The sequence below is a fragment of the Dama dama genome, chromosome 30 (genome assembly GCF_033118175.1).
Source record: "Dama dama isolate Ldn47 chromosome 30, ASM3311817v1, whole genome shotgun sequence".
Lineage (NCBI taxonomy): Eukaryota > Metazoa > Chordata > Mammalia > Artiodactyla > Cervidae > Dama > Dama dama.
In genome coordinates, this window is record NC_083710.1 from 79,512,553 (window position 1) to 79,534,846 (window position 22,294).

The following is a 22,294-nucleotide window of genomic DNA, read 5'->3' on the forward strand; positions in this document are numbered from 1 at the left end:
TCTCTTTCCTCTACCCTGCGCTTAACGTATATTCTGGCCCTCTCTCCCATCCTCCCTTAATCTTCCCAACAATCTAAAGAAGATGGACAACCTTTTTACTTCCCAGTTCTATTACCTGGAACTTGATAAATTAATTTGCCCAAGGTGCACGTTACTGGATAGTAGTGTTCTAAAGCTGCAGTTCTTCGTGGGCACTACTACCTCTGCAAGCAAGAATTCTTCCATTGTTCGGTTATCCCCACAGAATATAGATCAGTGGTTCTTAGCCTTTTGCTGGATCATAGATTCCTTTGAAAATTTCATAAATGTTATAAAATTTCCAGGGGGGAAACGTGCAGATACTCAAAGAATTTAGATAGAGTTGCATGGGGCTCCACACTTTTCTGAATTATCCTCTTAGCAAACTTGCCCATCCTTGAATTCTGAGCTGGGGGTACGTCTGGGTTATAATTCCTTGCTATGTGGTCTAAATTGATGCCTTCTTCTGCAGATTTGATTGAAAGTTAAACACGTCAGAGGAATGGACTTTGTAAACAAAAACTGTGGTCCATACTTCCAGTTCTGCAAGGACCAAGCCATTTGCTACTGCAGTCACCCAACAACAGTGCATCCTGAGGGGAATTCAGGATGGAGGAAAAAACAAAAATATTCTGTGCTTTGGAGCCTGGCCCTGGAGAGTTAAAATGTATATCTAAGGAATAATTTCACTGAACTCAGATGCTTGCATCTGCTCATATATACAAAAGCACTAAAATCTTTAACTTGAGATGTCTATTCTTTGTGATTAGCAGTAACCTTTTGATATTGGCCTAGCTATTTTGCTCCAGCCAAAAAACCCATATACATCCTGTCTTCCTCCCTTACCTCTTGAGATCGGTTCTTCAGAGCTATCTGAGAGGGGGTTTTCTATGCTATGTTCCTCAGTAAGGTCCCTGAATAAAACTTAAAACTTCCATGTTGTGTTTCCCCTTGTCACCTAAAGCAAGTTTCTCCTGGAACAATGTAACACACACACACACACACAAGTACATCGTGACAGGCAGCGCGTCACTTCAATAGGGAAAGTGACAAATTTGCTCAAGTATGATCATACCAGATTTCTATTTTGCATGAACTACATTTCTCACTGGGCTCTATAGAGTAGGCCCATGTCTTCTTTTGTAAAGAAATGTCAATCTCATCTTCCCCTACTTGCCTAGTCCCATGTTCCTCCCCACCTCATTTCCACTCACCCTTAAAGGGAGTCTTATTTAGTCTATGCAAACACTATGCAACAAACAAACAAATAAATTGTCCCACGCAAGGAGCCACTGCATCCAACATTGGGAACCGGGCCCTGCAAACACCTCTGAGTAGCTACTTGAAGATTGGGGGCTGGTTTCTCCCCCCTTTTCTTCCTCATCCTGCACCTAACCGTCTCCCAAACTTCTCCTTCCCTCCGCCAACTCAGCCTTCATCAGCAAGTACTTTGTGTAACATTCCAAGTCCGTAATGGGGGTTGGTGTGCCTCAGGCACTGAGGTGAAGAAAACAGTGGGAAAATAGGGCAAGGCAGCAAGCCTGGGGCGCTGGGCAAGTGAGACACGCTCCCCGACGCCCCAAGGGGGCTCCAGATCGGAATTTAGAATCGGAATGCGGGCGCTGGAACCTCTCTCGCAGCAACAGCCCCAGCCGGCCCGCCGAAAACATGGAAAGTGGATTTCCTCGCCGCTCCCTCCCGGAAACTCCCCGGGGCGCTCGCGGCCGCTCGCACGGAGCATGTGCGGGCGGCCTCGCGCATGCGCCGTCAAGGTCCGGGTCGGTTTCTGTTGCGGAACCCGCGGCGTCTCCTAGCGCCACCGGAACTCTCCGTCGCGGGGCCGGCCTCCCTCAGCTCGGGCGGCCTGCTCGTCGTCTCCGAGCCTCCCCCCGTCCCTCCTTCCCTCTCTTCCACCCCGCGGCTCGGCCTCCCTTTCCCCGAAACAGCCGTCATGAGCGCGAGGCTGCCGGCGCCGTGTCCCCCTCGGTGGTGGTTGCTGCTGTCGCTGCTCCTGCTGGGGGCGGCCCCGGGCCCGCGTCGGGGCGCCGCTTTCTACCTGCCCGGCCTGGCGCCCGTCAACTTCTGCGAGGAAGAGAAGAAGAGCGACGAGTGCAAGGTGGGCGCGGCCCGGCGGACAACACTCCCCTCACCCTGCCCTGGGAGGAACTGGGGTCCGAGGGGAAGGGGGCGTAGCCGCCGTGGGGCGGGAGTTGGGCGATCCGTGTCCCCCCTCTCAGAAGCGCGGGGCCGTGAGTCGGAGGCGGCTCCAGAACGGCCTCGGTGAGCGGCGGGGGTAGGTTTGTGGAGGACTCGGTGGGCCTCGGCGCGCCTCAGGTCCGACGGGGCCAGGGCGAGCGAGCAGGTGTGTGTGCGTGTGTGTGTGTGTGTAAGAACTGGGGGCGGTGTGCTGCGCGCGGCGGTAAGTTGCGTGCAGGTCGGCGAGCGCTCCGCGGGTGAGAGGGTGTGTTCGCTCCACGGCGCCAAGGAAGGGGCCCCCGCCAGGTCTTGCAGGAACTTTTTCATCTCATGGCTTCCTCAGTTTTCTACTTTTCTGGAACCCTGGTCGGTTATGAGGACTTGTGCTTTCTAGGACTTGGGGGTGTATTTTTAACCTCACGATTATGAGTCGCTTCCTTATTTGTGGGGTTGTTACACCCAGAACCGTGTGACTTGCATTTAATAAAGAGTTGCTGTGATGGCTGAGACCGTTCAAGTCTTAACCGTTTAAGTGTTAAAAAGTTTTTAGTATGCAAAAATATGTGTATAAGATCCCACTGTTTAGTTTCTCTAAGACGGTTTTGAACACTTAAAAGGAGCAGGCGACGTTTTCTTCCTAGGACAGACCTTGAAAACTTTGTGATCTCTTAACGACCTTAAACCCAAGGCTTTTCAGTTTTAACTACTTTGTAAAAGAGACAGAAGTAACCTGCTTTGGGGTTATTCGGTGTAGGGCAGGACAGTATACCTACGCAATTATTTTAGATGGCTAAAACTTACCCTTTGGGCGCGAGAAAAGTCTTTGAACCGTTAATAATTTTAACAATTCAAATAGTCGTTCAGCAGACTTTTACAGTCTATAAATAGGTTTATTTACTAAGTTTGAATTTTTTAAGCTGGTGTTAATTTTATTACTACTAGCTTTACTATAGTTGTGAATTTTGAGCTTATTTTAGGGCACTAAAGAAGCTGTTAAATTTTTCATGGCATTTTACAGTTTCTGTTTAAAAAATTGGATCTCTAAAAATGTCTAAAGATCTTTAAGTTTCACGCAGGTTAACAGCGCTTCAGTGCTGTAACTCTGGTACCTTGCAGTGCAAGGCGCTTTCACTCAGAGTTCTGACTGAAAAAAAAAAAAAAAAAAAATAGTGCTTCCAAGCGAAAGAGAGAGCTAGTCCCACAAGCACACTAGTTTTCCCATTAAATATTTTAGTAACCAGCCTTTAAAACTTAGTGTTTGGTCTTTAAACTTAACAGCAATTGTGTATTGTATAACTCGAGCCGTTAGAGACAGAAATATTCCTGTCTCCCAGGAAACTCAAAGGTCATAAGCTTATGACAGATTATCAAAATGTGATGTTATAAAAGATGTATGTCCAAAGTGCTCTAAAACACAAACGAGGAAACATCTGTGGATTGGAGTCTTCAGGGAAAGCTGCAGAGAGGAAGTGACATTTGAGATGGACTTCAGATATGAGTATGAGTGAAATTTACAGGTGTTCTTCCAGTTAGGTAATTTTGTTTCCTCAACAGGTCCTTTAGGTAGCTACTTTGTAAACTTTCAAAATAGTAAATTCTTGATTAATTTCAGGGAGTCCTTTTTTGGTGTTTTCATTCTCACAGATGTAGGGATAAAACAGGCAAGACAGATCATGTTTGATTTCTGAGATGTTTGGATTTCTTCTGTGTGGCCAGCTGCATTCACATCTTGGTCAGTGGTAGCAAATCTCAGACCAGTACAAAGATGTACTTTTAGCAGTTTTTCCCTAGAATTTGACTAATTGGTTTAGGGAATTTAAAGTATACTTTAACATTTCTTCTCTTTGCCTCTCAAAGGAGAAAAACAATAAACAGTCTAAACTTTCATTACATCAATCAGGGAATTAATAATTTTTTTCTCATCATTCCATGTTTGTTAAGGAAGACAGTCTTCTGTATACTGTCAGAAAAATGAAAAGAACTTATTTTTAAAATTGGAACTGGAATTGTGAAATGGGAATAATTATAAATAATTATAATAATTATAACTATATTAAAATACATTAAAATTATAAATATATAAATATTATTATAATTATTATAAATGATTATTTCCAGAAGATGCCATTCAGTTCAGTTCAGTTGCTCAGTCGTGCCCGGCTCTTTGCGACCCTATGAACCACAGCACGCCAGACCTCACTGTCCATCACCAACCCCCAAAGTCCACCCAACCCATGTCCATTGAGTCAGTGATGCCATCCAGCCATCTCATCCTCTGTCGTCCCCTTCTTCACCTGCCGTCAATCTTTCCCAGCATCAGGGTCTTTTCAAATGAGTCAGCTCTTTGCATCAGGTGGCCAAAGTATTGGAGTTTCAGCTTCAACATCAGTCCTTCCAATGAACACCCAGGACTGATCTCCTTTAGGATGGACTGGTTGGATCTCCTTGCAGTCCAGGGGACTCTCAAGAGTCTTCTCCAACACCACAGTTCAAAAGCATCAATTCTTCGGCGCTCAGCCTTCTTTATAGTCCAACTCTCATATCCATACATGACCACTGAAAAAACCACAGCCTTAACTAGATGGACCTTTGTTGACAAAGTAATGTCTCTACTTTTTAATATGCTGTCTAGGTTGGTCATAACTTTCCTTCGAAGGCTGCAATCACCATCTGCAGTGATTTTAGGTTAGGAAATCAGGAGTTGGATGAACTGGGCAGGTCATTGATAACTATTTCCATCAGTTTTTTTCCCATCTGTAAAATAGAGATCATCATATATGCCTGTTACATGGTGGTGGTGGTTTAGTCACTAAGTTGTGTCCCAACTCTTTTGTGACCCCATGGACTGTAGCCCACCAGGCTTCTCTGCCCATGGGATTTCCCAGGCAAGAATCCTGGAGTGGATTGCCATTTTCTTCTCCAGGGGATCTTCCTGACCCAGGGATTGAACCTGGGTCTCCTGCATTGTAGACAGATTCTTTACTGGCTGAGCCAATACAGACTGTTTATTATATATTCCCCTTGAAGGATATTTTGCCTTCACTAGAGAGAAAGTACAATATTTATCATTGTTGCAGTGTTATACAGTATTCATAGGTGTACAGATGAATCAAGTTTATCTTCAGTGTAAGTGTAATTTATGGAGTATAGTCTTTACATAAGCTGTGAAGTCCATGTCCTGTATCTAGCTCACTATGTATACTGAGAGACAGTCAAAAGAACCCTAAGGATTCAGTTATTTTCTCCTCTCAAAATTATTTTATGTTCACTTTATTGGCATAGAATCAGGAATCCAGTGAACATCAAAGCCTATTCATATTCTTCTAGCTTCTGATTTATGATCTTCATTTACCTTTATAAATGGTATGACTGTGTTCTATGGCTTTGTATGTGTGTGTGTGATTTTTTTTTTAGCTTGCTATCATTACATATACATTTGAACATCAACTTGGTGCACGTTTTCATGAGGTTTCTATTGAATATATAGTATTTCATTGTGTTAGTATACTATGGTTTCATTTCTTGCTTACAGGGCATTTCAATTGGTCCCGATTTTTCTCTACTATAAATAACATTGCTAGGATGTATTTAGCAGGAATTACTTGCGTATTCACAACTTACTTGGTCAAAGGCAAGAAACAGTTTTATAGCCCTATTTAATATCTCCAGGTTTTTTCCAAGAAAGATAGATTTGATTTACAGTGCCTGTATGCATGCTAAGTTGCTTCAGCCATGTCCTGCTCTTTTGGACCCCATGGGCTCTGTCCTTGGGATTCTCCAGGCAATCATACTGGAGTGGGTTGTCACGCCCTCCTCCAGGGGAGCTTCCTGACCCAGGAGTCAAGCCTGTATCTCTGTCTCCTGCATTGGTAGGCAGGTAGTTCACCACTGATACCACCTGGGAGGACTGTCATGAGCTAAATGACTCCCTCTGTCTCTGTAGAATTTTATAGTTTTTATTTATAAATTTAATAGCTTTGTCATGGTACCCAAAACATTTTTTTAGTGCTGCATTACTTTTGCTGCTATTAACGTTTCTCTTTTTTTTCTCTTATTTTGTTAGTTTTTGAAGCCACAGTATTAAAGAATTAAACCATGGTATTCCTTTCCTCTAGCATTTTACTTTCTTAAACTCAGGGGATGATGTGTTGACTACAATAAGTAGAATAAGTCCTGGTCAAGAGTGAATAGATCTTCACAGGGTAAAATGTGCAGTTAGCTTTAAACTGAGTCTTAAGTGTACTGAGTGGCATTCTAATGGCTAATAGCTGAAGATTAGTAAGCAGTTCTGGAGAAGGCAATGGCACCCCACTCCAGTACTCTTGCCTGGAAAATCCCACGGACGGAGGAGCCTGGTAGGCTGCAGTCCATCCTAAGAGTTGGACACGACTGAGCGATTTCACGTTCACTTTTCGCTTTCATGCATTGGAGAAGGCAATGGCAACCCACTCCAGTGTTCTTGCCTGGAGAATTCCAGGGACAGGGGAGCCTGGTGGGCTGCCGTCTGTGGGGTTGCTCAGAGTTGGACACGACTGAAGCAACTTAGCAGCAGCAGTGAGCAGTTCACCCTTGCTGCTTTTAACTTTCAAGCAGTTATTTAATGGCTTGTGAATATGAATAAACTCTAGAAAATGTCTGTCGCTTTTTTACTGTTTGATTTATAGATAATGTTCTTAGATGAAAGATTAAGATTTTCTTTCCTGTCTAGTAAGGGGAAATGACCAAATGTACCCCCTAGTGGTTAAGAAAAAAAGTTTAAATTGAATTAGTTTAACAACTTTTTAAATTAAAAATCAGAACCTCACTTTTAAATTTCCTTTCTTGGTAGTTATTTTTAGAAGCTTTTAATAAATTCTGTGTCTGTTATTTTGGGAGCAGTTGCGTTTTATTTTAGAATTAGTCAAATTTAAGAAAACAGTTCTAAATGTTGCTCTGAACAGATACAAGAATGAACACTCATTTACTTGTTTTAACTTGACCATAGAGACAGTTTGGAAATTTTGAAAATTTAAAGAGAAACTGCTCCCGCGTCTCCCTCATTGCAGGCAGATTCTTTACTGTCTGAGCCACGAGGGAAACTCCTTTTTTTTTTTTGCATAAAATTATTTTAAAGCTGTGGTTGTTCATTATAGTGGATGTGAGAGCTAGGATTAGGAAAGCAAGCATGATTGGTATAGATAAAATACGGTCCTACTGTCTCTGGCTCTCCATAGAAGGGAGCCTTGTAAGAGGTGTGTTCTTGAACATCTGAAAACCACAGCCATGTGCCGCACATGCAGACACACGTAAGTTCTAGAAACTGGTCTGTGCTCTTTCAGTCTCAGAGCCCAGTTCCCGAAACCCCTACTTTGACTTTCCATTGCAGTTTACTATCGCCATGTCTTCTTAGTCCGTGTTGTACTGTAGTTAATTGCAGCTCCCGTGTATCTGCGCTCTATGAGGCCATTCTTTGTTGCCATGAAAATTAACTAAGTATCTATGAAAAGCTTTGTAAGAAATTTGTGAGTGTATTTTTCTCTAAGAGAGTTCTTCTCACTCTCACCTTTCATTCCTATTTAGTGCCCTTTGCTAATAGCAGTGATAGAGACTGCAGTTTGTATACTTTGTATGTGCCAGGTATGTATTAACCTTAGTTGATCTTCAGAACAGTCCTGTGGTTTTTAGATGGGGACCCTGAAGGCTGGGTAGGAGGCAGTGCCCTCCAGTCAGGACGAACCGAAGGTGCGGCTCCAGGAGCTGTGAGTCCGCAGCCTGGGCTCTTCCCGTGGGCCGAGCAGATGCCTCTTCCGCGGCCCCGCCCTGCAGGTGCCCGGCTGCTTGTGATCCTGGACCTGCACAGTTGCTGCACTTACAATGAAAAGCTCTTCATCTACGTAATCAGATTTTAACCAGTCACATTTATGTCTCTTCTTTCCTTTGATACAGTCTAAAGTTAAAATTTTATTTTTTGATGGGGGAGCAGAAGAACCACCTTAGGATCTAGGAGAGCAGCTTCTGGGCCCCGTTGGTGAGGTAACTCAGCATTTGTGAGTTCCAGCATGTCTGTTGGGATTTTTAAATTACATCCGTGTTAAGGTTTTCCTTCTTTAGACGTTTTCCTACTGTGGACTTCTCCATTATTAAAGTAGTTGAAGCTTCCATAGTTTTCCTTTCCTATGGCTATACCTTGGCTTTCCCCACTGGCTCGGCTGGTAAAGAACTGCCTGCTGATGAAGGAGATGCAAGAGCTAGGAGTTCGATCCCTGGGTCAGGAAGATCCCCTGGCAAAGGAAATGGCAACACACTCCAATATTCTTGCCAGGGAAATCCCATGGACAGAGGAGCCCGGGTATAGGCCTTGGGGTCACAAGAGTCAGAAATGACTTAGGGGGCATGCACACACACCTTGGTATCTCAGATCTTTTTGTGACTAGTCATTTATATTGGTCATTGTACAAAGTGACTTCTTTGTTTTTTTGGCCGTGCTGAGTCTTCATTGCTGCCTTCAGGCTTTCTCTAGTGTGGCAAGCAGAGCCTACTCTCTATAAATTGCGGTGCATGGGCTTCTCATTGCCATGGCTTCTCTTGCGGAGCACAGGCTCTAGGGCAAAGGGGGCTCGGTAGTTGTGGCCCACAGGCTTCATTGCTCCATGGCATGTGGAATCTTCCCGGACCAGGGATCGAACCTGTATCCCCTCCAGTGGCAGGCAGATTCTTAACCACTGGACCACCAGGGAAGTCCCCAAAGTCAAATTTCTTCCCTGAGATTTCTCTCTACCTTGAAAAACAATAGTAGCTGTAAGATGGGACATATGTGATGGCAGTTGTAAAAGCAGAATCAAAACAAAGGAACTAGGAAATTGGAAATGCGGTCCTACAGCAAGGTGTGCCTTGAAGCCATAAAGTAGGGTGTAGTTGTGACCAAGGAGAAGGAAATGACAGCCCACTCCAGTATTCTTGCCTAGAGAATCCTGTGAACAGAGGAGCCACGGGATTCTCTAGGTGGGCTGCTGTCCATAGGGTCGCACAGAGTTGGACACGACTGAAGCGACTTAGCAGCAGCAGTTGTGACCAGAGTTGGGATCAGAAGCGGAATGGGCCGATGGGGACTAGAAATAAAATTGTATGTTTGGGAGGAGAAGGATTTAGAAGGGGGATGATAGAACTCTCTATAAAAATATTTTCATAAAAGATTTCTTAGGGTGATGTTGTAATCAGTCTTGTTTTGTCTATGTCTTGCTTTAGGATTTACAGTCTCGCTTAGGATTACTCTGTACCTTTCTTATGTTGTCACAACTTTTCATGCTCGTAAGATCTTGAGACAGTCTGAAAGTGGGGATGTTGAAAGTAACCTTAAGACTCTTCAGAGTCATGTCAGATTTTGGAGTTGGCGGTCTCTAAGGCAAATTTCCAGATGGAGATGCACTTAATTAACGTATGGATGTGAAATAAAGATGTTTAGAATGGAAAATGACCTTAAAGTTAATCAAATACTGCTCTCTTATAGCAATTGCCATTTTAATAAAAAAACAAACTAGATCCCATAGATTTAGAAAACTAACTCCTAGTAGCTACCCCCAGAACACATAAATAGCTTTGTCACTTTTTTCTTTTACTTCCTTCAATGAATGCCCTCTCTTCCTCACCTGGATTATAAATTCTTTAAAAGGCAAAGCATTCGTGTGTTTTATATTATTATAGCATTCACAGTGTCTAATACAGGACATTATGGGCTTTGAATAAATGTGTTGAGTGAATGAATTTCTCATGGTTTTTCAGGATTTGTCGTTTTAAGTATTCTTCGGTTTTCACATACATTGCAAATTTTAGTATTTCCCCCTATTTATTACTTCTTTTGAAGTCATCTTTCCTGCTTCTGACATGTTTCCACACTAAATTTTACTCTTTCGTCTTTATTTCTTATTGCTTTCATTTGGCTTCTGTCACTTGATAATATGACTGAAGTCCACTCTTATCTTTAAAGCCTTTTCTTTTTCCAACTTTTAACTGCAGCAGTTTTCAGAATTCAAGAGTTGAAAGAATAATGATCAGTATATCCACTGCTTAGCCCGCTAGAACCAGTGTCTGTTTAAATTTTCTTCTATTTATTGTATCTGTGTGTGCACTTAACATTTTTTAGAGACAAATGTCATGTTTGTAGTGTACTTTTGCCCTTCATGAAACCACATACGCTCACTAGCAGTCTTAACTTGCTTTCTCCTTTCTTGCGATTTTTAACATTTATCCTACAGTCGTATAATGAAGATCTAGTAATACTATTTCTATGATACTTATAATACTTTTGAGATTCTTTTTGATTGTAACAGTCAATATTTAAAATAGAATGTTATAAATGTAGCATATTTACAAATATATTGTAAGTTGCTATATTCTGTGTGAAAAGGTCTCATTAATTTTAATTTACAGTTCTTATCATGCTGTATTTTTTGGTTTTTTAAATTAAAAAAAATTCTTTTGTCATGCCCAGAGTATGTGGGATCTTAATTCCTCCACCAGGGATTGAACTTTCACCCCCTGCTATGGTGTTAACCACTGGACTACAAGGGAAGTCCCCTTAGTATGTTGTAAATGAGATGTCTTAAATTTTCAAAATCTCACAACTTTAAAAAGGGAGAATGAATGAAACTGTGGCAGAAATAGCCAAGATGAACTGAATATCCAAGGTGTGTTTTGATTAGTTTACCAGATGACAGGGAAGGGTCCATAATTTAGTGGTGATATCTATGATGGACCAACTTTCCTATAAAAGTAATTGTGGGGAAAAAAAAAGTAATTGTGGAAAAGTGTCAGAAGGAGAAAAGTGGAGGACTGAGAGCAGCAGAAATTAAAAGTGGTAGCAGCAGTTCAGTTTACTTGCTTTTCGGCAGTCCAGTTTTTGAACTTTTTTCTTTGTATTAAAGTAGAACAAGTAATCCCTAGGTCATAAGGTTATTATGAGAGTTGTGCTTGATAATTATTACCTTCCTCTTCCCTAGACTAATAGCCAAGAAGGGAGTAATGAATAGGCATGAACAGTAAATGAGAAGCCACTGTCCTTAGTATCCTTTAATGAGAGGGAGATGGGACAGCCTCTCCCAGAAACCCTCAAGGTTATCCTTACACCGATAGGTATTCAAATTGAAGAAGGTCCAGTTTCTCTTAAATAATAGATAATAATAGCTATCTTTAGCTTATAGTTAAGCATTTATTGTTATAGTTTAGTCATTAAGTCGTGTCCAACTCTTTTGTGACCCCGTGGACTCTAGCCTACTGTCCATGGGATTTCCCAGGCCAGAATACTGGCGTGGGTTGCCATTCCCTTCTCCAGGGGATCTTCCTCACCCAGGGATTGAACCCCTGTCTCTTGAATTGGCAAGCTAGTTCTTTGCCGCTGAGCCACCAGAACCCCCAGTTAGACATTTAACTTACTAGTTATTGTGTGAAAACTATAAACCTGTATTGTTTTCTTTTTTGTTATTACATCATTCATTCTTCACGTTCAAAATTACTTGCCCGTAAGCACGTGTTTGTTAACGGTAGACCGAGGGTTGGAAACGAGCCCAGAACTCTAGCCCTATTCTCCCTCCCAAACTGAAGTCTTGTTCTCTGTTTGTATGTCGTGTGTTAATTTTTGTTTTTAGGTGAAAGATTTGTGGGAAGGATTTTTTTTTTTTTTTGCTGTTTTGGAAAATTGTGTGGACAGCCCTCCACAAATTGTAGACATCCTTATAAATCACAAACCAAGAATGAAATATGTTTCTTAGGTGATGTTAACATTTTTGTTATTAGGAGTAGAATTCAAAGCTACTTTAACAGATCAGGAAAAGTTGATAGGTAAATTTAATGGGATGTTGATACTAGACAAAATGCCAAATGTTAGATGGATAAAAACTAGTAATGTACAACTAAGAAAATAGCAAGGGAGAGTGTGTGAGTCTTTGGACTCTAGCCTGAAATGCAGTAAGTGTGGTAATAATCAGTTGAAATGATGCTAAGTTTTGTAATCAGAAGACTGGCAGGATGTCTAGAAGAGAAATTTTCCTGGCTTCTAGAGTTTGATTCAGAGACTTAAAGTAGAGGAAGCCAGTGAATTTGATTTCTAAATTTGTGACAAGATAGTTGTTTTAAAAGGTTAAACTGGAATTTAAAGTGTTGTGGGTTTCCTAAAGGCGAGTGAAGTAGGGAGTAAACCATCAGTTCAGTTCAGTTCAGCTCAGTTGTGTCCGATTCTTTGCAACCCATGGACTGCAGCACGCCAGGCCTCCCTGTCCGTCCAGCTTACTCAAACTCATGTCCATTGAATCGGTAATGCCATCCAACCATCTCATCCTCTGTCATCCCCTTCTCCTCCTGCCTTCGATCTTTCCCAGTATCAGTCTTTTCAAGTGAGTCAGTTCTTCACATCAGATGGCCAAAGTATTGGATTTTGAGCTTCAGCATCAGTCCTTCCAATGAATATTCAGGACTGATTTCCTTTAGGATAGACTGGTTGGATCTTCTTGCAGTCCAAGGGACTCAGAAGAGTCTTCTCCAACACCACAGTTCAAAAGCATCGATTCTTCGGCACTCAGCTTTCTTTATAATCCAGCTCTCACATCCGTACGGGACTACTGGAAAAACCATAGCTTTGACTAAAGGGACCTTTGTTGGCAAAGTAATGTCTCTGCTTTTTAATATGCTGTCTAGGTTGGTCATAACTTTCCTTCCAAGGAGTAAACGTCTTAATTTCATGGCTGCAGTCACCATCTGCAATGCTTTTGGAGCCCAAGAGAAAAAAGTCTGTCACTGTTTCCACTGTTTACCCATCTATTTGCCATGAAGTGATGGGACCAGATGCCATGATCTTAGTTTTCTGAATGTTGAGTTTTAAGCCAACTTTTTCACTCTTTTCTTTCACTTTCATCAAGAGACTCTAGTTCTTCTTTGCTTTCTGCTATAAGGGTGGTGTCATCTGCATATCTGAGATTATTGACATTTCTCTTGGCAATCTTGATTCCAGCGTGTGCTTCATCCAGCTCAGCATTTCTCTTGATGTACTCTGCATATGAGTTAAATAAGCAGGGTGACAACATACAACCTTGACTTACTCCTTTCCCTATTTGGAACCAGTCTCTTGTTCCATATCCAGTTCTAACTGTTGCTTCCTGACCTACATATTTCTCAAGAGGCAGATCAGGTGGTCTGGTATTCCCATCTCTTTAATAATTTTCCACAGTTTGATGTGACCCACATGGTCAAAGGCTTTGGCATAGTCAGTAAAGCAGAAATAGATGTTTTTCTGGAACTCTCTTGCTTTTTCGTTGATCCAACGGGTATTGGCAATTTGATCTCTGGTTCCTCTGCCTTTTCTAAATCCGGCTTGACTATCTGGAAGTTCACGGTTTATGTATTGTTGAAGCCTGGCTTGGAGAATAAACCACGGGGAATGGTAAAAGTGGAGACACACTTCCAGAAGTATCTGAGGCTAATTTGGATCTTAAATTTAGCAAAAAGAAAGATGTGAAATGTTTTAATTTACTAGTAATATTAAGCTCTTGTAGTAATAAAAAGCCACTGGGAATATGCTTCCAGAAGCTCTCTTAAAGTTATATGAAACAAAGAGTAGTAAATTTGGTCATGGGTAAGATAAGAAAGTATATTTGAAGGAAAAGAGTTAAAAAGTATATCTTTGAGGTGATGAGATCTAAATTATCAGTTATAAAACATAAAAAAGAGATGAAGAGTGTCATTGAAGAATTTATGCTTTTGGCCAGAAAGGCTAATGAAAATTAACAATGTCATCCTATACATATGTGAAACTTTGATGTCTGTATCTTGAATTCTGCCTGTAATTCTCAATGGTACACCTTTCAAGAAAGATAAGAGAGTAGGGCAAGGTCCTGTGAAAAGCAGCTAGCATGATCAAGGAGATGGGAAATTCAGAAGATTAAGACCTTTCCGTTTTGAAAGATTAAGACTCAAAGGAGAGATGAGAGAAGTCAGAAAATGAGAATAGGGTTTTCCTTCAGTCTTGGAATCCTACAGCCAAGAGATGTACCATGAAACTTCAGAGAGTACACCACAGACTAGGAAAATACCTTGCTTCATCCATTAGGTGAAATGGAAGAAACTTTTCCTCTAAATTTATATGCTCTTCAACAGTGTCCTCATTTTTTTTTAATGGCATCAGATCTCTGAACCGTTTGCCCTGTTTTGGGTTTCCAAAGGTGGGAATTGAGAGAACGTTGAGAACTACCTAGCAGACAGAGCTCCGGGATGAACTTCAGGAGTCCTGTCCAGCGTGCTGTCTGTTTTGTAGAGTCCTGATCTAAGAATGGACTTTTTACATTTTCAAGTGATTAGAAAAAATTTTTAAAAAGAATATCATTTAGAGATGAGTGAAAATTACATGAAAATCACATTTCAGTGCCCTTAAATAGTTTTACTGGACTGCAGCCAGGCTAATTCACTTCTGTAATGTTTGTGGCTGCTTTTGCACTACGATCGCAGAGACTGTTTGTCCAGAGAAGACTAAAATATTTACTCTCTGGCTCTTTGGGGGAAAAGATTTGCCAACCTCTGGGATAGACTAACATTTGAGTTATTTTTCCAGGTAAAGAAAAGTTTGTAATGACTGAAGTAAAATATGAAGTGTTTGAAAAGGCTATATAAAGGGTACTAAGCAACATTTTATTTTTTTTCCCCATTACTATGCTGTCCTGTATAGAAGCCATTAGTCTCCTGTAGCCTCTTAAATGTAAAATTAAATACAAATTTAAATTCAGATCTTCAGCTGCACTGACCACATTTCAAGTAACCGATGGTCTCGTGTGACTGGAAGCTACTGAATTTGACAGTGCGGATAAGGCTGTTTTCATCATTGCTTAAAGTCTCTTGGACATTGCTGCATAATAATACTTACATAGTACTCTGTGACAGGCTCTGTTCTTGAATCTTCTCAGAAACCACTTGCAGCAGAGATTATTATTACCTCCATTCTACAAATGAAAAAACCAGGGCCCTGGGAAGTGAAACGACTTGTCCAGGATCACACAGCTAGTAAATGTCAAGAGTCAGGATTTAAACCCAGGCAGCCTGGCTTCAGAGTCTGTGTTTTTAATCACTTTGTACTGAACAAGGTCGAGAGTAAGGAGTGTACTTAATCATAGCACAAGGAAGCTAGCTTCTGTGGTGAAAATGTGGCTCTGTGGATTTTGAGACTCAAAATATAAAAAGTTGTTTAGAGGGACTTCCCTGGTGGTTGAGTGGCAAAGACGCCGCATTCCCGATGCCGGGGGCCCGGGTTCAGTCCCTGGCCAGGGCCTTGGGTCCCACATACCACAATGAAGAACCAGTACAAACAAATAAATAAAAATAAATATTAAAAAATAGTTGTGTAGACTATAGTAGCTACATTCCTTCCTGGAAAGAAATGTAAAGATGTGAACTGGATTAACTTTTTAGGAGCTTTTGTTTTTCATAAGATAATATATTAAGTATAGTGCTTGGATTCTGGTGTATCTTCATAGCAGTGTTGACCTCCTTATAATTAGTGAAAATTATTTTGGCAGAGTAGGCTGTCACCTGGGAATTTTGCCTTCAAAACAGTTACAAATATTTGTGATAATTACTCAAACAATCTGTAAGGTTAAATATCATGCCCTAATTGTCTTCTTAGCCAAAATGAGCAGTGGTACATTCTTGAGTATTTTATACAAGGAGACAGTTAAACTTTTTGTGTTTGAGACAGTGTTGCCATTGAGTTGTCATTTTATTTGAGTACGGTTTTAGGGGGGTTATGTGCTGCTGTTTCAGTACTGTGTACGGATGTCTTCCATCGTTGATCATGAATACTGGAAGAGCATTTTAGTGGGTGAGCAGTGTAGATTGGTCATTCCCTATTCTGAGTATCATTACATTTATTTAGTTTTTTTAATATAACAGATTCATGGCACTTCATGTATTAGGCACTGTTTGATGTACTTTATAAATGTTAACTCATTTAATCCTTATACCTCTCTGAGATAAATAACTATTATCCCCACTTGGAAGATAAAGAAACTGAAGCACCCATGAGGAAACTGAGATGTTAAATAATTTAACCAAGGATAAATAGTGGAGCCTGGAACTTGAACCCAGGCAAAGAGACCCCAGAGGTCTACTCTTGCCCACCGTTTTGGTGTTTTTCCAATGATAGTGTATTATTAGTTTTTGTACATTGAACATCTTGTCTCACTTTTGAGGTTTTGACAGGTATAGAGGACTGCTGACAGCACTAGTAAATGAGATCAAAATGGGAGATGTGGCTTCATGCACTTGCAGGTAGCCTTATGGTCAGAGTTCAGAGGCAGCCATAGTGATCTGACCCTATGAAATACAGGTAAACAGCTCCTGTTTGTTTGTTTTTGATTAGCACCCAAAGTACTTCAGGGCACAAATTACTTACTGACATTTTCAACTAAAGAATTCTGTCTTGAGTAGCAGTGAGCCAATATTGGGAGAAGGGTTCATGGGGTTCTATGGAACTTCAGATATGCCTTGGAGAATTTTGGGGAGCTTCAGTAGGCAGGCATGGCTTTAAGTTAGCCCAGGCTTCCTAGGAAGTTCATTCAGCTTTGCTCTCTCTGCCCTGTTGTTGAACTTGATTTGGTCTTCGTAAATTTCTTCTCTGTTAGTACCTTTGTAGTTAGCATTCTCAAATTGATCAAAGCTGTCCTCCAAAGCTAAACCATGTTGTTGTTGTCCGTCTGCTGTCTGCTTAAGAGCATGAGATTGTATTTCTAGGACAGTTGTTCTGTAAATTTCTTACCTACCTGGCATTTCTTTTTATTTCTTTAATAGTCCGATGATGTTTAATAACTAATTTTTTATCAATAGGCATATGCTGATATGTTTCTAGTTTTTTAGTGGACAAGTCTGCAATACACATTTTGATATATGGTCTCTTGGGCATGGATGATTTTATTTCTAGGGGGTAAGTTCTCCTAAGTAGGATTGGTGGGTGGAAGATTTTATGTATTAATATTTTGCTTTTCAAAAGGCTGTAACCACTTCACATTTCAAAGAGCCACAGGTGTTATATATAGCTTTTGCAATTTTTTGACCCAAGTTTACTAGTATCTCAGCTTAGTTACAAATGTGTCTCAAATTCATATCTCCAGATTTTTAAAAATAAATGCCATGACTGTTTATCCTCCTACACTTAGATATCTCAAAGGCACTTCAAACAAAACATATCTAAAGGCAAACTCATGATCTCTTCCCCCAAACCTAATCCTCTTCTGGTGTCCTTTTTTCTTTGACTTGTCCAGATCAGAAACTTGGACAAGTAATTCATCTCTCGTCTTTAAACTTAAGACATCTTTAAACTCAAGACATCTTTAAACTCTTACCTTTACTCTCTCTCTGACACACACACACGCACACACAACAATCAAAGTCCTGTCAAGTTTATTTTCAAAATATTTCTTCAGTTCAGTTCAGTCACTCAGTCGTGTCCGACTCTGCAACCCCATGAATCGCAGCACACCAGGCCTCCCTGTCCCAGAGTTTTACTCAAACTCATGTCCATCGAGTCAGTGATGCCATCCAGCCGTCTCATCCTCTGTCGTCCCCTTCTCCTACCTTCAATCTTTACCAGCATCAGGGTCTTTTCCAGGAAGGCAGTCCTTCGCATCAGGTGGCCAAAGTATTGGAGCTTCAGCATCAGTCCGTCCAATGAATATTCAGGACTGATTTTCTTTAGGATTGACTGGTTTGATCCCCTTGCAGTCTAACGGGCTCTCAAGAGTCTTCTCCAACACCACAGTTCAAAAGCATCAGTTCTTCGGCGCTCAGAATTATTTTGTTGTAATTTAAATGCATATAAATCTACTCAGTGCATGGATTTATAAGAGAACTCTTTATTTAAAGTGAGTTGGATATCATAAAATTTCACGTTTCAAAAGTCAAATTCCTTTTCAGTTCTAGGCATGACCTAAGTTTTGGTCTCCAGTTGCTTATATTCTTATTATTTTCTCATTTTCAGGCTGAAATAGAACTGTTCGTGAACAGGCTTGACTCTGTGGAATCTGTTCTTCCTTATGAATATACAGCGTAAGTTTCTCGGCTTGGTTTTCATACGAAATTTTGTGATTCATCAGGATTTTGTGCATTTAGAACTTTACTTTCTCCACAGTTAGTGGTAAGTTCACACGCATTTTAAAAATGTACAGGGCCTGAAAACATTTTTAAAGGGGGTATTCTTTATTTCTAAGGTAGGTTTAAAACATGGATGTAATCTCTTGGTGTTACTTTGCAACACCAACTAAAACTATGGACCATGGATTTCCTTTTTTACCTGATTGGACAAATAGCCAGATAGTTTTCTTTAATTTTTTTTATTATTAAAAAACCCACATAGTTTTAAACAAAATCCTTGTGTCCCACATAATCAGTCCCCAGAAAAAACTGCTTTGTTGTCTGCCCCCTGCATTTTTTTCTCTGCATATTCTAATGTATCTAACCACATTTTTGTTTTATTTATTTATTTTGGTTTTAAATTTTTTATTGATTACACATGATAATGGATGATACACGAGCTTCATTCCCATCTATAACTTTTATCTGGTACCATAATTCAATTTAGATATATTGCATAGGATGTGCCAACAATCATTAATAACCAAAAAAAAAAAAACAAACCTCCATGACTTTGCATGGGTGACCCTTTTAATGGTGAACTCTAGGTCACAACACAGTAACTGTCAGTTCAACTACACCAAGGTTCTGAAGACAACAGCTTCTCCACCAAGCAAGTTGTAAATAAATTTCAAATGGAACCTGGCATCACCCTGAAGGAATTCTAACTTCACACTGTTGGGGTAGTTTACCAAAATGGCTTCAGAGTAGACTAACTTTACACAGCACATTAAAAAAAAAAAAAAAGACATTTATTCAGTGTCATGATTAGACTATTATATTTAGCAATCAACAGCATTGGGTGCAAAAAAAAAAAATCTACATTAAAACCCTTTGTTGGAATGCTTGACACTTTCCACAGAACAGAAACTAAAATAACCTGTTATACAATTAGTCACAAGTACAGTCCTCGAGTTTTTTGCCCATACACATGAGTACTGTCTAAAACATGTCTTCTTTGTAGCAGCTAGGCCCTGCCACCACTGTGCTTGGCTGAGTTCACAAATCTGTTGTAACCTGTAGCTTCCCTGTCACTTCTCTGGCTCTCCTCTCCTGCTAAGCTTTGTTTCCTGGCAGTAAGTAAAACCTTCTGCCACTGCCATAGCTACTGCTGCTGCTGGAACCACCATAGCCACCTTGGTTTCGTGGTTTGGCAAAGTATTGGCCTCCAGCACCACAGGGGCCAGAACTTCTGCCTCCAAAGTTTCCTCCTTTCATGGGTCCAAAATTTGAAGACTGATTGTTGTAATTGCCAAAATCATTGTAGCTTCCGCCACCTCCAAAATTGCTTCCGTCATTACCAAATCCATTATATCCATCCCCACTGCCACCATATCTGCCCCCACCACGGCTGCCACCAAAGCCACCTCGACCACTGAAGTTTCCTCCACGACCAAAGTTGTCATTCCCACCAAAACCACCTCCACGGCCGCCACCAAAGTTTCCAGAACCACTTTGACCTCTCTGGCTGGATGAAGCACTAGCCATCTCTTACTTAGACAGGGCTTTTCTCACTTCACATTTACAGTGTGGTATTTCTGAATGACAATTTTGTCTACAGAGTCATGGTCATCAAAGGTTACAAAAGCAAAGCCTCTCTTTTTGCCACTGCCTCGATCAGTCATGATTTCAGTTACTTCAATTTTTCCATACTGTTCAAAATAATCTCTCAGGTGATGTTCTTCAGTGCTTCTTTAATGCCACCAACAAAAATCTTTTTCACAGTTAAGTGGTCACCAGGTCTTTGAGAATCTTCTCTTGACACGGCCCTCTTTGATTCCACAACTCTTCCGTCCACCTTGTGTGGCCTTGCATTCATGGCCGCATCCACCTCCTCCACCGTGGCGTATGTGACAAACCTGAAGCCTCTGGAGCGTTTGGTGTTTGGATCCCTCATTACCACACAGTCTGTGAGCGTTCCCCATTGCTCAAAATGGCTCCTCAGACTCTCATCAGTTGTTTCAAAGCTCAATCCTCCGATGAAGAGCTTCCGCAGCTGTTCAGGCTCTTTGGGAGACTCTGATTTAGACATGATGGCAGTGGAGGCGGGGAAGTCTTCAACGATGCTTTCTCGGTGGCGTCCAGGGGCAGAAAGCCACATTTTTGTTTTAAATAAAATAGGTTTATGTATTTTATTTGCAGCTTGTTTTTCTCACTGAATCTTCTGTGGACAACTTTTCTATGTTAATACACAGCTGCCTAAGTCCTTTTAGTAGCTGTTTATTATCCCTTTTTAGAGATCATGTGGCATCTATTTATGCTTTGTTTCACTAATTGTTTATGAACATTTCATTATTTCCATTTTTGATATTATAAAAAATTCTGCATAAATATACTTTTTAAAATTTGAGCACTGTATACCATATTGGGTGTAAAATACAGTTTCTAAATTTTCGTTGGGTTCTAAATTTCTGTATTATCTAAGTTTTGAAAAAAAATGTTTACTGTAGAAAAATACACAAAAAATTTAAGACGATCCTATGAGAATCCATATTCTTAAACATGTATAAGAGGAGGATACAGAGTTCATGAGCGAATGGACCATAATTTATGTAACTGTTGGAGACTTTTTTCTAGTTTTTGTTAAGTGAACAAGTCCCTGTCCTTAAATCTTTGTGAATATTCTTGGGAAAACTCAGTGGATCTCTTACATCCAGTAGATGGAAAATCTTCATTAGGGGACTTCTAGCTCTAGTTTTTATCACTCAAGATTCGTCTTCCTCTTATGGCTCTAACTAGTCTGTAGTCATTGTGCTGGTCTCAACCATAGTGAACACGGTACTGCCCTTTAATGTTCTATAGCAGGACTGAAATTTGGCTGTAGTGTTCAAACAGATCTGATTAGTAATATCAGGAAGTTATAGAGAAAAGCTTGTAGCTGACTGGTCATGGCTTCTGCACAACTGTTTTCTCAGAGGGTCTGTCTGGCCATGCTTTTCATGTTGGCTGTCATATCAGGATGAGACAGATAAATTTGACACATGTAAATATAAATTTGACACTCTTGAAAGGTCATTAAGTGAATATCTGGATTAGAAAGATAACAAAGGGAGATAAGTTATGCAGAATTCCCCTGAAGAATAGGATGTAAATAATTTTATCATTGGAATGAATAATAATAAATTATACTGTGTCCATTTTTAAAATTCTATAATTTATATCTTAATAAAAGTATTTGAAAATAGAAGTGTTATAAAGCATAATTTTCCGAGTTTTGTTTTGTTTTGAGGAGATGTGGTACATGGAACTTGGAGTAGGAATATATTTCTTATTCATCTGCTAGAGCTGCTGGAGTGATAGTACCTAATCTGTCCTCTAGGTTGGCTAGGGGTTTGGTATCTCATTGCTTCCTTTTTTGCTTAAAACCTTAAATATTCTTGTCTGCAGATTTGATTTTTGCCAAGCATCAGAAGGAAAACGGCCATCTGAAAATCTGGGTCAGGTATTATTTGGGGAAAGAATTGAACCATCACCATATAAGGTTTGTATACAGTGTTATATAAACGTCATTTAGTTGCATCTTTCCCCCTCCCCACCTTAGAGAAAGAAAGGCCTGTGGTAACTTAGCTAAGAAGGAATTCATTTCTCTTTTGCATCCAGAAATAACTTCTTAAAGTCACAGTTTAGAAAGATCCTTCCCCTTTCACAATATGTCATGAGTAAGTTTGTCCTGAGGAACTTGCCTGCAGTCAGTGTTGTCAATGATGAGTGCTCAGACCCCCTCGCTCACATTGCAGAGGGATCCAGAACCCTGCTTCCAGGCACGGTTCTCCGTACTACCCTCCTCCTCTTTGGGAACAGTATCCCTAGGTTTTCCCTGTTCGCACTTAGAGCACTGCTGCAGCTTTCCCATTGGCTTGTGCAGAAGCGAACTGTCCTATTTTGACCAGTGAAAGTATATTTGAGGTACATCTTTGATGCATTTTTAGGACTTCAGATAAAC

The 22,294-nt window shown here is 40.6% G+C and overlaps 1 protein-coding gene and 1 pseudogene across 1 annotated transcript in view; one reads left to right on the top strand and one right to left on the bottom strand.

Moving 5' to 3' along the window:
* The first annotated feature begins 1,792 nt into the window (after positions 1 to 1,792).
* TM9SF2 (transmembrane 9 superfamily member 2) overlaps positions 1,793 to 22,294 on the top strand; it is a 52,458-nt gene continuing 31,956 nt past the window's right edge. Inside the window, exons 1-3 of the mRNA XM_061133553.1 lie at positions 1,793 to 2,134; positions 18,200 to 18,267; positions 21,739 to 21,832. Of these exons, the coding sequence (XP_060989536.1) occupies positions 1,970 to 2,134; positions 18,200 to 18,267; positions 21,739 to 21,832 (327 nt within the window). The 5' untranslated portion in view covers positions 1,793 to 1,969. The remainder of the gene's footprint in view (positions 2,135 to 18,199; positions 18,268 to 21,738; positions 21,833 to 22,294) is intronic.
* LOC133049119 (heterogeneous nuclear ribonucleoprotein A1-like) lies at positions 18,844 to 20,422 on the bottom strand (annotated as a pseudogene).